The 13,210-nt window shown below is 50.0% G+C and overlaps 1 protein-coding gene across 1 annotated transcript in view; it reads right to left on the minus strand.

Annotated features, from left to right (window-relative positions):
- The window catches only part of LOC146834565 (interferon-induced protein 44-like), a 519,193-nt gene that overhangs the window by 31,385 nt on the left and 474,598 nt on the right, over positions 1-13,210 (minus strand). Inside the window, exon 7 of the mRNA XM_085601972.1 lies at positions 9,131-9,231. Within this exon, the coding sequence (XP_085458098.1) occupies positions 9,131-9,231 (101 nt within the window). The remainder of the gene's footprint in view (positions 1-9,130; positions 9,232-13,210) is intronic.

Below are 13,210 nucleotides of genomic sequence, written 5' to 3' on the forward strand. Positions count from 1 at the left end.
AGTCACTTTATATACAGCATGTGTGCTACTGTGTAAATCTTTTGTGGTCAAAATATATTTTACTGGATAAGTTAAAAAATACCCTTGTAATTTGAGATGGCATCAGTGATGTCACTGAAGATGTCATTTAGTTATAATCAGTAATGTGTGAAGTCATGACAGCACACAGCAGGGCTCAGCACATGAAAGGCTTGGGTGCAGGCCTGGCCCCATGGCAAACCCCACACTGTTCACAGCCAAAGATTGTGTGTGGTGAGGGGTGGCTGTCTGTAGGGGGTTGGCTGTAGGACCTGTAAGCAGGGCAGTCCCTTAGGCCACTCAGGCCATACGCAGCCTAAAGCTATGATCTGTGAGGGAGTTGGATGAATAAGATGAAAACATCTCTGAAATTTGCTGAAATGACCAAAACTTAAAATTACCTTCTAGGTAAATATACTAATAAGATCTTAACTTACATAAAAAAAAACTCAGAAATTCACTGACAAAAACAGAGGTTAGAGTGATGTTATAGTTAGGTAAGGTAAGATAATTTTAGTTTATGCTTAAAAACACTAGAAAGTCACTGAAAAAATAAATAAAGGGCAGGGTGACGTTATGGTTAGGTGTTGTAATAATATAAAAGCTAAAGTTTAAAAGCAAACAAAAACACTATATACTTTGCTGAGACAACTATAAACAGAACCCCTTCCATGCACTGCTCATGACATCACATATTACATCACTCATGACAAGTTAAATTACATTATTGATGATATCTCAAATGACAACATTGATGACATCAATGATCACATCACTGATGACATCCTCCAATGGATATAACAGTTTGCTATAAGCTTATCATACCGGAAGATATTCAGCAAGGTACACGTAGATCCAACTTTCTATAACTTCTGTAGTACTAATGGGAGTATCCTTTTGCAACAAGCAGATCATGAAGCATACATGTGAAATCACCCACATTAACAAAATATTATGCTCTTTTTTTTTACTGGTATTGAGGTGCATTAAAATGTAATGATTCTGTAAACATTAATGAAATCAACAACTTAGTAAACCTTGTATACTGTTCAAAAACTATTTGGGTATTATTTACCTTAATGAGATGTGCCTGTTAAATACCTCATCTGACACATAATTTTTTTGATAATCAAGTTTATTAGATTTAGATAGCACAGTGCAATCAATAAGGGACAACAGAGACTCATAAGGCATTCATGGGATGAGTATAACATCTGCTTATAGATAATCATATACAGGATGAACACGCATTCCTCAGACCCGCAGTAAGTTGAACCATTTGCCCCAAATTTTGCCAAAGAGTTCGGGGCATCCTCGGGCTTCGAAGAGGGGCTCTTCCTGCGTGCCACACCAGTCCACTTCCCTCCTCCACCTCCGTATTGTAGGGGGGTTAGCTTGGGACCAAAGCGCCACAATGTCACGTTTTGCTATCGCCACTGCCGTTCCCAGGAAGAGCTTATCAGCCCGGGATCCATCAAGGCCGTCAAACTCCCCCAGGAGTAGGCGCAGCGGGTCGTAAGGTACCTCCCACCCAAGAGTTTGTGTGAGCTTGAGTTCCACCCCTGCCCAGAATGGCGCGAGGGCGGGACATTGCCACATCATGTGGTAAAAATCCGCCGGAGCCTGACTGCAGCGTGTGCAGGATGGGGAGGGTCGCAGGCGAGAGTTGTACAGGCGCGCTGGGGTGTGGTATGCCGCATGGAGATAATAGAGTTGGACTAGACGCAGCTTGGAGGAGGTCGTCAATGTTTTGGGGGCCATAAGAGCGTCCCTCTAATCCGCGTCCTCCAAGGGACACAGCCACCCCTCCCAGCGGACACGAAGCGGGTCTAGGACTGCGTGGCCGTTGTTCACGGGGAAATGATAGATCCGCGACACCCCCCCTCTACCCACGTTCCCCATCATCACTTGGGCCTCCAGGGGGCTGAATTCTGGGACGGATGTGAGGGACGGGACGTGAACTTGGAGGGCATGCCTCAGCTGTAAATATTTGTAGAATTGGGAGGAATGGAGGGAGTAACGGTGTTGTAGGTCTGCAAATGATCTGACATGGTCCCCCACCCAGACGTCTACCAATAGCGAGATCCCTATGAGGTCCCATCTGCGAAAATACTGGGGAGACGAGACCTCCACCAGCCACGTCCCACTCCTCAGAGGTGTCTGCCTGGTGAGTTTCCGGTCTGACTTTACATGTCTGGTGACGGGGGGGAAGAGCCTGCGGCACAGGGCTCCCGTACAGGTAAGTTTGGAGCTGCAAAAAGTTTAATGTCCTGAGTTCCACCCGGTACGCCGGGTCGGACCAGCCGCCGCAAACCAATCGTGGATCACGATAAGCCGTGTGGCCAGGTAGTAGAGGTGAAGATTAGTCAGCACCATGCCCCCGTCGTAGGGGGGTATGCGGCAGCGTGCCAGGTACATTCGCTGCCTCTTTCCTCCCCACAAGAAGCGGGTAAGGACCCCATCCAGTTCCCGAAACCAACTACCTGGCAGATAAATGGTAATGTTTTGTAAAGGGCACTCCTGCCAAGGGGGTTGAGAGGGAGAAATTGCCATTTCTTGAAGTCCGCTTTGGCCCTGGTGACCAGAGGGGTGATGTTCAATGCCCATTCAAGCTCCGGGAGGAGGAGGGCAATCCACACCCCCAGGTACTTGAATGATTGCCTACGCAGGGGGATGGATGTTTGCCAGTCGAAGCACGCCCATGAGGGGTGCAGGGGGACCAGTGTGGATTTCGCCGAGTTGAGCCTGAGCCCGGAAACCTGTTCAAAGGCAGAGAGGGCGTCCAGGCATCTCAGGCCGTAGCTCACGGGATCTGCCAGGAAGAGGAGGACGTCATCAGCGTATAAGGCAATCTTGTCGATCTGGTTCAGATCCCAGGCTCAACCCCCGATGAGGGGGTCTTGGCGGATGAGGAAAGCCAAGGGTTCCATTGCTAATGCAAATAGAAGCGGTGAGAGCGGGCAGCCCTGGCGAGTGCCCCTCTGGATAGGAAATGTCTCAGAGAACACACCGTTGATAAGGACCATGGCCTTGGGAGTAGAATAGAGGACCCGGATGAGGCGTCGGAACGCGGGGCCGAGACCCAGCCTCTCCAACACATCCTCGAGGTAACTCCAATCAACCGTATCAAAGTCTTTCTCAAAATCTAAGAAGAGCAAAGCCAGATACGGGGGGAGGTGGTGGCGATTTGCCAGAGCGAGATGGAGGCGGCATATGCAATGTTGGGTGCCCCGGGCAGGTATGAAGCCGCATTGATCAGGGTGGACCAGCGTTTGCAAGTGGGGGCGAAGTCTTTGTGCCACCACAGTGGCAAAGAGTTTGACCTCCGTATTAATAAGGGAGATGGGGCGGTAGTCTGCGTCATTGGGAGGACTACAATAGTGGCCACATCCGTCTCGGGCGGGAAGGACCCTTTATCAATTACGTAATTAAACAACTCCACCAAGTGCGGGACCAATGTGTCCCGGTAGGTCGCGTAATATTCTTGTGCATAACCGTCGGGCCCGGGCGTTTTGCCGGAGCGCCGACAATGAAATAGCCCTGTGTATCTCTTCTGTGGTGAAAGGAAGGTCTAGAGTCTCTGACTCCGTCTGGGAAAGGCAGGACAGCTGAGTCCCAGCTTCGGCCAATAAGGTCGCCAGGGAAGACCGAGGGGTTCGGGCTGCGTAGAGGGCCTCATAGTAGCCGGCGAATGTTTGAGAGAGGGCTTGGGAAGTGACGTGGTGGGCTCCGTCCTCGCCCTGAATCTCGGGAATGATGCGATTGGCCTTGGGATATGACACTAAGTTATGTAACAGTTTGCCATTTTTATCGCCCCAGCCATACATGCGCGCCACAGAGGAGCGCCAGAGCATTTTAGCCATCTCCAGCGAGACCTGGCAAATCTCTTCTCGGATCAGTGTGAGTTGTCGAGCGGAGCCATCGTCATCATTGGTATCTTGGGTGCATTCCAGCTGTGCCGCCTGGGCCTCCAGCTGTGTAAGCCGGGCCGATTGTTCCATACGTTTCACTTGGAGCAGACCTCTACCCACCCCTCGTATCACAGCCTTGCCGGCCTCCCATAGGGTTCCCGGCGAGGAGACTGAGCCCGCGTTGGTGAAGAAGTAATGTTTCAGTTCCTGCCCGAGGGACTCGACAAAGTTTGCATCCTGCAGAAACCAGGCGTTCATCTGCCATGCCGTACGGGAACCGTTAGGAGGGTTCCCGAGACGTTGGGAGATGGGGGAGTGATCCGAGATGCCCCAGGGTAGGATCGTGGTCCCGGACATCAAATGACAGTCTGTGGCGGTTAATAGGAATAGGTCAATACGCGAGTGAGTGTGGTGGGCTGCTGAAGTGTGTGTGTACTGTTCCTTGCAGGGGTTCCACACTCTCCAGGCATCGCAGAGACCCAGGGCGGAGGACCAGTCAGACAGTCGCTTTGCAGATGTTAGGCGGGAAGCCGATGGAACGCCGGTCGTGTTGCGCGATGGTTGCTGGACCGCGTTAAAGTCGCCCCCAACAACCGTCAGACCCTGTGGAAAGGAGGTGAGAACCAGCGTAAGGTGGTGAAGGGCTGAGGCCATGGCAGCGGGGGGAATTTATGTACACAGAAGGTTGAGGGGGTGTCCTTCGATCGTGCCCGTCAGGGCCACGTAGCGGCCCTGTATGTCTGTTTTGGGCTGTGTCAGGGTGAAGGGAAGCCCCTTCCGGAGTAGTATAGCCACCCCCCGGGAGCCCCGCGCAAAACCAGAGTGCCAAACCCTGTCAAACCCATATCGGGCAAGGAAGTTACATTGTGAGCCCAGGAGGTGTGTTTCTTGCAAGAGCAGAATATCTGGCACGTGTTGCTGGGCGCTACGAAGAACAGCTGTACGTTTGATCCGGTCCAGTAGACCGTTAACGTTCCAGGAGAGGATGTGAAGGGCCTTATGTAAAGTAGACGCCATCCTGCTGGTTAGTGTGTGAGAAAGGTGACACAAGCGCGGGTAAGCCCGGGTCCCAAGGGAGACAATGAGCCGTACCCGGGGCAGAGGGTGCGCGATCTGGTGAGTCCCTTGTCGTCATCAGAGGCATGCGTGTATGTGTGGCTACCAATAGAAATAGGGAACAGCGGCCCGTGGGCGGCTAAAAACAACAAACATTTGGGAGACAACGGTCTTCCCTCCTCCCTCTCCCCCCAACTCCCCCCACCCTACACTTCTGAAAATGAAGCATCTGTCGCCCTGAGAAGGAAAAACAATTCAAAACCACAACCTTACAATCGGACTAGGTGCTAAGCTAAAACGGTTAGTGGAACATGAACATGGCAGAGATGGACCCCCCTCCATGTGTTCGGATAAAGATTTGTCAACTGCTGCAGTTACACATAGGACAGTCATACATCAGGACCTGCAAGTAAGTCCAGAGAGTGAAGTAGGAAGCAAGTTACAGAGCATGGAGACGCCCTGATGTCAGGTCACTTCCTCCATTGGACCGATACAGTTGGGACTAATGTGCAACAAGGACTGCCAGTAGGTCCAGAGACTGAGTTAAAGAACAGATCCCAACACCGGTAGATGTACAAAAGCCGGATTCCCACCAATTTAGGCATTAAGAGAGCGGTCTTGCTGTGTGAGCGTTGAGAGATGAAATGGGAAGTGTCCGACACTGGCCTCTTTCAAGCGTCTTCATCGTCACCAGATCCGTGGAGCGCCGGGCTCCTAGAAAGGTCGGAGACGGACACGTCCTGACGTAGGGACTCCGAGGGGCCTGGATTACCGTTCAAGTCAATCAGCGAGGAGGTCGGGCCGGGGGTGCCGGTTCCCCAAGTCGAAGCCCGGGAGGGAGGGCGCCGGGAGATGCACCTGGTAATTGGGATGCCTCGCCCGGAGATGGTTGTTTTTCTTGCGGGACCTAGTCCGGCGTCTCTGAGGATTAGGCAGAGTCGGGAGTGGCTGCGAGAGGGCTCGATGCACAGGGGAAGAGGCCGGCTGATTCATGAGGGGCCGCTCCTCCGTTAGCCAGGTCCATGCTGCCTGAGGGCTATCAAAGAAGACTGTTTTGTTTTGGAAGATAACCTTGAGCCGGACCGGGAAAAGAAGAACGTAGCGGAGACCCATGTTACGGAGCTTCTGTTTAACCTCATCGTATGTTCATCTCTGGGCCTGCACCTCTCTGGTGTAATCCGGGAAGACCATGATCCTAGCTTTCTGAAACAGCAACAGGCCCTGTGCCCTGGCCGCCCCGAGGATGGCGTCTCTGTCCCGGAAATTATGGGTCGGGCAGGGACCCCGGGCAGAGGCTTGGGAGTCAAGGAGCTGTGATCCCGTTCCACGGCGAACCAGGGTGAGAGGGAGTCTTTAGGCATCCAGGAGCGCACCCAGGTTTCCACGAATGTGTCAGCGCGACCCTGCTCCACTCCCTCGGGAAAACATAGAAGGCGTAAGTTGTTTCGCCGTGACCTGTTTTCGGCATCCTCAGCACTTTGGTGGAGCTCCGAGGTCTGGGTCTGGAGACGCGCCACCTGGGTCTTAAGTTGGTCAATGGCGTCCTCCGCCGTGGAAATACAGGCCTCCGCAACTCGAGCCGTCGCATTGCGCAGGTCCGGGCGAATGAGAGCCATATCGACCCTTATTTCTCCAATCTTGTTTTCGACCGATGTTTGCGACGCGCCTATCGCTTGAAGGATGGTGGTGAGATCACCCCTGGTGGTGCCAGGCCCGTTGGGCGCCCCACCGCCAGGGTCCCGGTCCGACGTGGTGAATTGATCCATTTTTGTTTGGGTTTGAGGAGCCGGAGTCTGCAGGGTGCGGTTTCTGCCCATGGCCACCAGGGCAGGATCCGACCAACACAGGCAGGGCGAGCAATGGTCCCGCAGAGGAGGAGGGGGAACCGTCGGCACCCAGACCATCGATACTCAGGTCCGGGTGCCCGAGACCCCCCCCCCACAGGACCAAGGAAGGCAAGATCAGCTCGGTGACCCAACCTCAATGGCAGGATCGGGCGAAATGCTCCAGGGGAGGGCGGCCTTCCCAACCCAGGCGACAGCCACGGCCAAAAACTCCAAGTCCAGTACCCAAGCCTAGCCGAAGCGGCCTCACCCCCAGGAGAGCAGTTTAGAGGGTTGGATCAGACAACGGCCCTGGGGGAGCCGAGGCCCGTGGTCTAGAGCAGAAGGGCACCTTTCGATTCCTACCGTCTGATCCAAGGAAGCACCCCCCGACAGGGAGCGCGGTGTGGAATGGAGCAGGACCAGGGACTCCAACAAGGAGGGGGGTGGAAGCGCCGTCTCACCGCCACCCGACGCGGTGGCCGAACCTTACCCTGAAGGAGCCGGCCCAGGGCTGCAGGGAGGGTCGAAGCGCAGGGTGACAATGGAGGGAGGGGGAGCGAGGGCACCAGGTCACCCCTCTTACCCGTCACCCGACGGGTAAGAGTGGCCGATCTCCAACCCCCAGCCCCACTCACCAGGCGGATTCCTGCCTCTCCTCCACATCAGCCAGCGCCCCCTCCCGACTGGGTCCAGGGCACGCTCGCTGCCACCCGCTACGGTAGCCGAGGTCAATGCACCACCAGGTTGCCGGGCCTCATCAGCAGCAGGCGGGCGTGGGGGCGCAGCAAGCGGAGGACCAGCAGCGAAGGCCGAGCCACGGCCCGCCGCTCCCTGCCGGCCAAAAGTCTTCCACGGGCCAAGACCAGGCCCCGGCATCAGCACTGCAGCAGTCAGGGGGTTTGGCCCCTCAGGGCATCGGCGGCAGGTCCGTGTGAGTCCTGGCAGGCGTCAGCGGGCCCCCACTCCTGGCAAACCAATCATTAGCGGAAGGGGGGAAGGAGGGCGCCGAGAGGAAGCAGCAGAGAAGGCTGGACCAAGGCCCACTGTCCCCCGCAGTTCAGGAATCCCCCGTGGGCCAAGACAAGGTCCGGCGTTCTGTGAGCAATGCAGCAGCTGGCAGAGGGGGCTGAACCCCTCAGGGCATCGGCGGCAGAGTCTGCGCGAATCGCAGCAGGAGTCAGCAGGCCGCACTCCCCGTTAGCCCAGGCACAGTCACGAGGGAGGGAAAGAAGGCAAATCTTCCCCGGCAGCGCTCGGAGGACCCAGAGGGCAGGGCCGGCTCCAGGCGCGATAGGGCATCGGCAACAATCCTCCCCCCGTGCCGCTGCCCGACAATGGCAGCCGAGTTCCCTCTCGCCCCCGGCACCGCGACTCACCACACGCTGTCAGTGGTGGGCTGATCCGGTCGGATGGGAGGACCCGCACCCCAGCACAGATGAAGCACCTCCTCTTCTCTGCCCCAGTTCGCTCCGAGTCCAGGCCCCCCTCGAGCTCCAGGTAGGTGCAGCCACTCCCCCTGCCACTGGGAGGGCCCCGTTGGAGGAGAAATCAGCGGCGCCCAGGCCCCACAGCGCCAGAGCGGGCCGCCGGCGGAGCCGCCATTTTGTGCACTTGGCGGCCGGCAGGGCTGAAACCGGCCGACGGAGGCTCTATTCTTATGGAAAAATATACCGGGTCTCAGCAAGAGGTGTAGAGAGTCTCTGGCAGCAATGAACAGGGGCAGATGGCAGCAGTCAGCGGCGGATGCAAGGCGGATGACGGAGGGGGTCAGGAGCACTCTCAGAGTGCAACCGCCATCTTGACGCCTCAGGCCACGCTCCCCCGACACATCATTTTAAGACAACAACTCCACTTCTCTACATTAGCCAATTATAAGGCATGCACTACCAGACCCCATGGACAACACTCTATAGAATGTAAAAATACCTTATGCATATTCCTGAAATGAGCAGATGGCATAAACCAAATTAACAATGCTTAAAGTCATACTGAGACTTGAACAGTCTGTGAGTCACCCATACATTAGACATTCTACAACAATGTATGTTAAAGAAAATCAACAAAGGATTGAGTGCTGCGTCTTTTTACACACACACACATATATATATGTATGTATATATGTATGTACATATATATATATGTGTATATATATATATATATATATATATATATATATATATATATATATATATATATATATATATATATAGGCGAATTGCACTGAACATTTAAAATATGCGCAACACCACAAGAAGGAAATAAAGGCGAAAAAGTTCAGAAGATAAATTCGTAGCTCATGTTATCTTATTGAAACATTACCTGTTTTTCAACAGCTCTGCTTTTGTACACATTCTTGATATCTTCAGCAACTGAAGGGCAGAGTTCGTCCACCTTGGTTAGCAAAACAAGGTGGGGCACATCTGAAAAAAATTTAAATCATAGTATTTTGCCAAATGAGTTGAACTGTAATTTAAAAATCTTTTTGTGTAAATGAATCTGAAAAATACTTCATTAAACCAACCATCGCATGAAAATATTTAAGCCCCTCAAAAAGACATAACATAAATTAGTGAAATATTCACCTCAAGAGATACCTTTGCACTGAATAGCATGTTTATTATTAATCAACTCAATGATACTCACATTACCATTCTCAGAAGGATGCACAGATTAGTAAACCAGCCAGTAGTCAAACCTGCGACAACCAGTATTAGTCCACTTGGTGTAAACATGAGACTTACAAATATGTATTTCACCAACGATATTAACATGCAACCTGCAACATCTGGTTTGGCAATGCTGCTGCACTAGTGCTAAATGTCAAATTACACGGAGTACATTATAACATACATGACTAGCCTGCAATAGTGTCTACCTCTTAAACCATCATTATAGTTTTAGAGCATTTGTGACAATTCAGGTAGAAAAGAAATACACTGACATTCATGTAAGTAATTCATTGCAACTTATGTAGTAGAACTCAAATGTTTAATTTTATGATTTCATAGCACTTTTCAGTGAAAAACTGACAATTATGTGGGAACCAGGTGAGAAAAAAAGGAGAGGAATGGGCAGACATCAGCCAAGGACAATGATCAAAGCGACCAGGAGCCCCTATGCCATTCGGCAATGCTGCGATTGCTATATTATAAGGCACATTTCAACTCTACAGGAAAGAAATTTGATAAATATATGCGAAACTGCTGCATTTCAGTGACCCCAGCTTCTTCATTCCCTTCTGTTGCTAGGACACTGATGCAGGTCAATTCCCCCGGCAGTTCCTTCTGATCCTGCCACTGGTCCACTGCTAACGAGCACTGGCAGAGGAATGTTTAATTTCGCCCAGTAATGACTAAAGTGATCAGCAAACTAGTCAATGCAACTGGGCCGTAAGAGGAAGCAGCCAGGTAGAGTCTACGCAGAAGGATGAGGACTGAAGGGGAAGAAAGATGTGAGGAGGCTAGCTCCTCATGTGTTGGCATTGAGAGCCAATGTAAATTTAATAAAGAGAATAAGCTGTGTCAAAGTGTCGTCATAAACACCTCACTAGTGAAAAAAATGCAGAACATTCAGGTGCCACGCAACTAATATGAAGAGAAGACTCATGTCCAGTGCAAGAAGAGAGGGTTACTCAATAAGCAGAACAGAGAGTGAAGAGAAGCATAAGGTTTATTCCATACACCTTAGCCACAGCATAACAACTGCCAATTATGGAGCACACAGGCTCCTCACTCTGTATTTTAGAACTTTGCGACTGCAAGGTTCCATTGTACTAGTCTATTCTACAATGTTCTGGTATTTTCTACAGTGCAAGTGACATGGGTGATGGACAGATACCACAACTCACCTCAGCTACGCTGATAACAGAAGGACAGTAAGTGTGATTTTAAGCCTGCAGGCAGTATGTGCTGCACTGTACCCAAAATGTCTACCCAAAAAAAAAAAAAAAATCACTTGGAGCACTACACATTCAACCTGGCATCAAAATAAAAAGGAGAATCCATGGCCAAATTCATCACAAGATTATGTCGCATAGTCAAATACAGTGAGTTTGACAAATTCAACAACAAAGATGCCATCCACCTGTGCATCATTGAATTGAAGTCACTTCATCGCAGGCTACTGAGTAAAAACTACACCTTAAATGGCCAAGCTGAGCCACAAGTAAGGAGATTAGAAGGAAAAACAGAGAAAAGAGAAGAACTGTTCTGGCTGCAAAATCAGTCCTGAGGAAAACTCAAACAAACTCAAGCACGATGCAATTCATCCAAAGATCAACACAGACAGAAAGACAAACACAGAAACAAGGAAAAAAAGAATGAATGCTATTTATGTGGCAGGTCATACATACATGAAGGCACATGTACTGCCATGGGACAAGAATGCAACAAATGCAGGAAAGAAAATCACTTTAAGAAAATGTGCAAATGATCTTCGAAAAACTTCAATTTGAAAGTCACAAGGATGAATAACCAGACATTAAGCCCCAGCAAGAGAGTCTCCACAAGCAGCATGTCAAGATCATGAAAATCACAAAAGACGACCCGTAGGAAGCTCCAAATTACCATGGAAGATTTGTGGAGGAGAATACAAGAAAATGAAACCCAAGCCACATCCTCTCCCAGCCATGGTGCAGATCTACACATGGATAACAAAGAAGCCATTGACATGTCTAGGAAAATTCCACAAATAGTAAGTCAGCACCCAAAGCTATTCACAGGACTTGGTAAAATGAAAGAATTCACCATGTAGCTATATATCAATGAGCAGGTTAAATCAGTCGCCCAACATCATAGGAGAATACCATTCCACCTCCAGAAAACAGTTGAAGAAGTACTGCAAGAAATCTTAAAACCAGACATCATCGAACAAACACAGGGACCAACGCTATGGGTGTCCCCGTTAGTGACTGTATTCAAGCATAACATAGAATGGCAAGTTCATCTGTGCGTAGATATGAGACCACCCAACATTGCGATCCAACAAGAGCAGCACAACACTTAGAGGATATGATTGCACTTCTAAATGGCACTCGCATGGTGTCCAAACTGGACTCAACAAGGGGTACCACCAGTTGGAATTAGACGAAGATTCCAGATACATCACAATATTTACCACGTATTAAGGCTCATTCTGATACAAACGGGTCAGCTTTGGGGTGTCATCAGCAGTTGAGATTTTTCATGAAGTCATTATACGCATAATCAGCCCAGTAGTCAATGTCTGAACTATAGTCACAACATACTAATATTTGGTGCAACCACAGAAGAGCATGACCGCACATTGGAAAAAGTATGTCAAGCACTTCTGAAGATAAACCTGACACTAAACGTGAATTTCACAAGACACATCTGAAATTTTAGGGATACAAAATTTCTAGACACGGCATGAAGCCCGGTCCATGCAAAATAAAGTCACTCAATGAAGTGCCCGCCCCCAAGGATGTGAGTGATGTGAGGTCATTCCTAGGGTTGGAGAGCTATTGTGCCTGCTACATAAAGGACTATGTGTCAATTAGCACTGTGTTGGGGAAGAAAACCTACAAATTCAACTGGACTCCAGAGTGTGAAAAGATATTTAAAGAAATCAAAAGGAGAGACAACAGCACCACCAACATGGCCTACTTTGACCCAACATAGCATACGGAGCTCATCGTGGATGTCAGTCCAGTAGGCTGAAGATCAATCCTGGCTCAACATCAATACAATGAAGAAAGAGGCATTGTCTCATGCCAATCGCAGTCTATCTGAGGTGGAGCGATCATACTCACAAGTGGAAAAGGAAAACCTAGCCATAGTCTGGGCATGAGAACATTATCACATCTTCGTATTTGGCAAACACTTTGACATAACAGATCATCAATCATTAGTAACTATCTTAGGAACCTCTGAGCACAAATGCAACCAAGGATAGAATGGTGGGGAATTTGTCTTCAAGAATACTCTCCCACAATTTGACACAAGCCTGGTAAAGAAACAACCCAGCTGACTACATGAATCACCACCCGCTCCAAAGGAAGAAAAGCATGTAGTCACCTGCAGAACAATATCTAAATCTTGTGATGAATCAAGCAGTGTCACAGCCATTGCTGCTAGAAATGACTGAAGAAGCCACCTTAAGGGATGCAACCCTAAGAGAAGTGGGACAACAAATACAAAAAGGGAGATTGAGGCATCTGGAAGATGGGGTAAAGGAAGAAGGAACAAGCAACAAAGAACTCTCAACATTTCAGCAGGTACACTAGTACCTGACCATGACACCAAGAGGAATAATCCTAAAAGATACAGGATAGTTATTCCGCAATCACTTCAAAAATCATAGATCATGCACATGAAAGTCACACAGCAATAGTGGCAACCGAGAGGGCACTGCGAGCTCAGATGTTAATCCCTAGACTTG

This window comes from Triturus cristatus, chromosome 4_2, assembly GCF_964204655.1.
Source record: "Triturus cristatus chromosome 4_2, aTriCri1.1, whole genome shotgun sequence".
Lineage (NCBI taxonomy): Eukaryota > Metazoa > Chordata > Amphibia > Caudata > Salamandridae > Triturus > Triturus cristatus.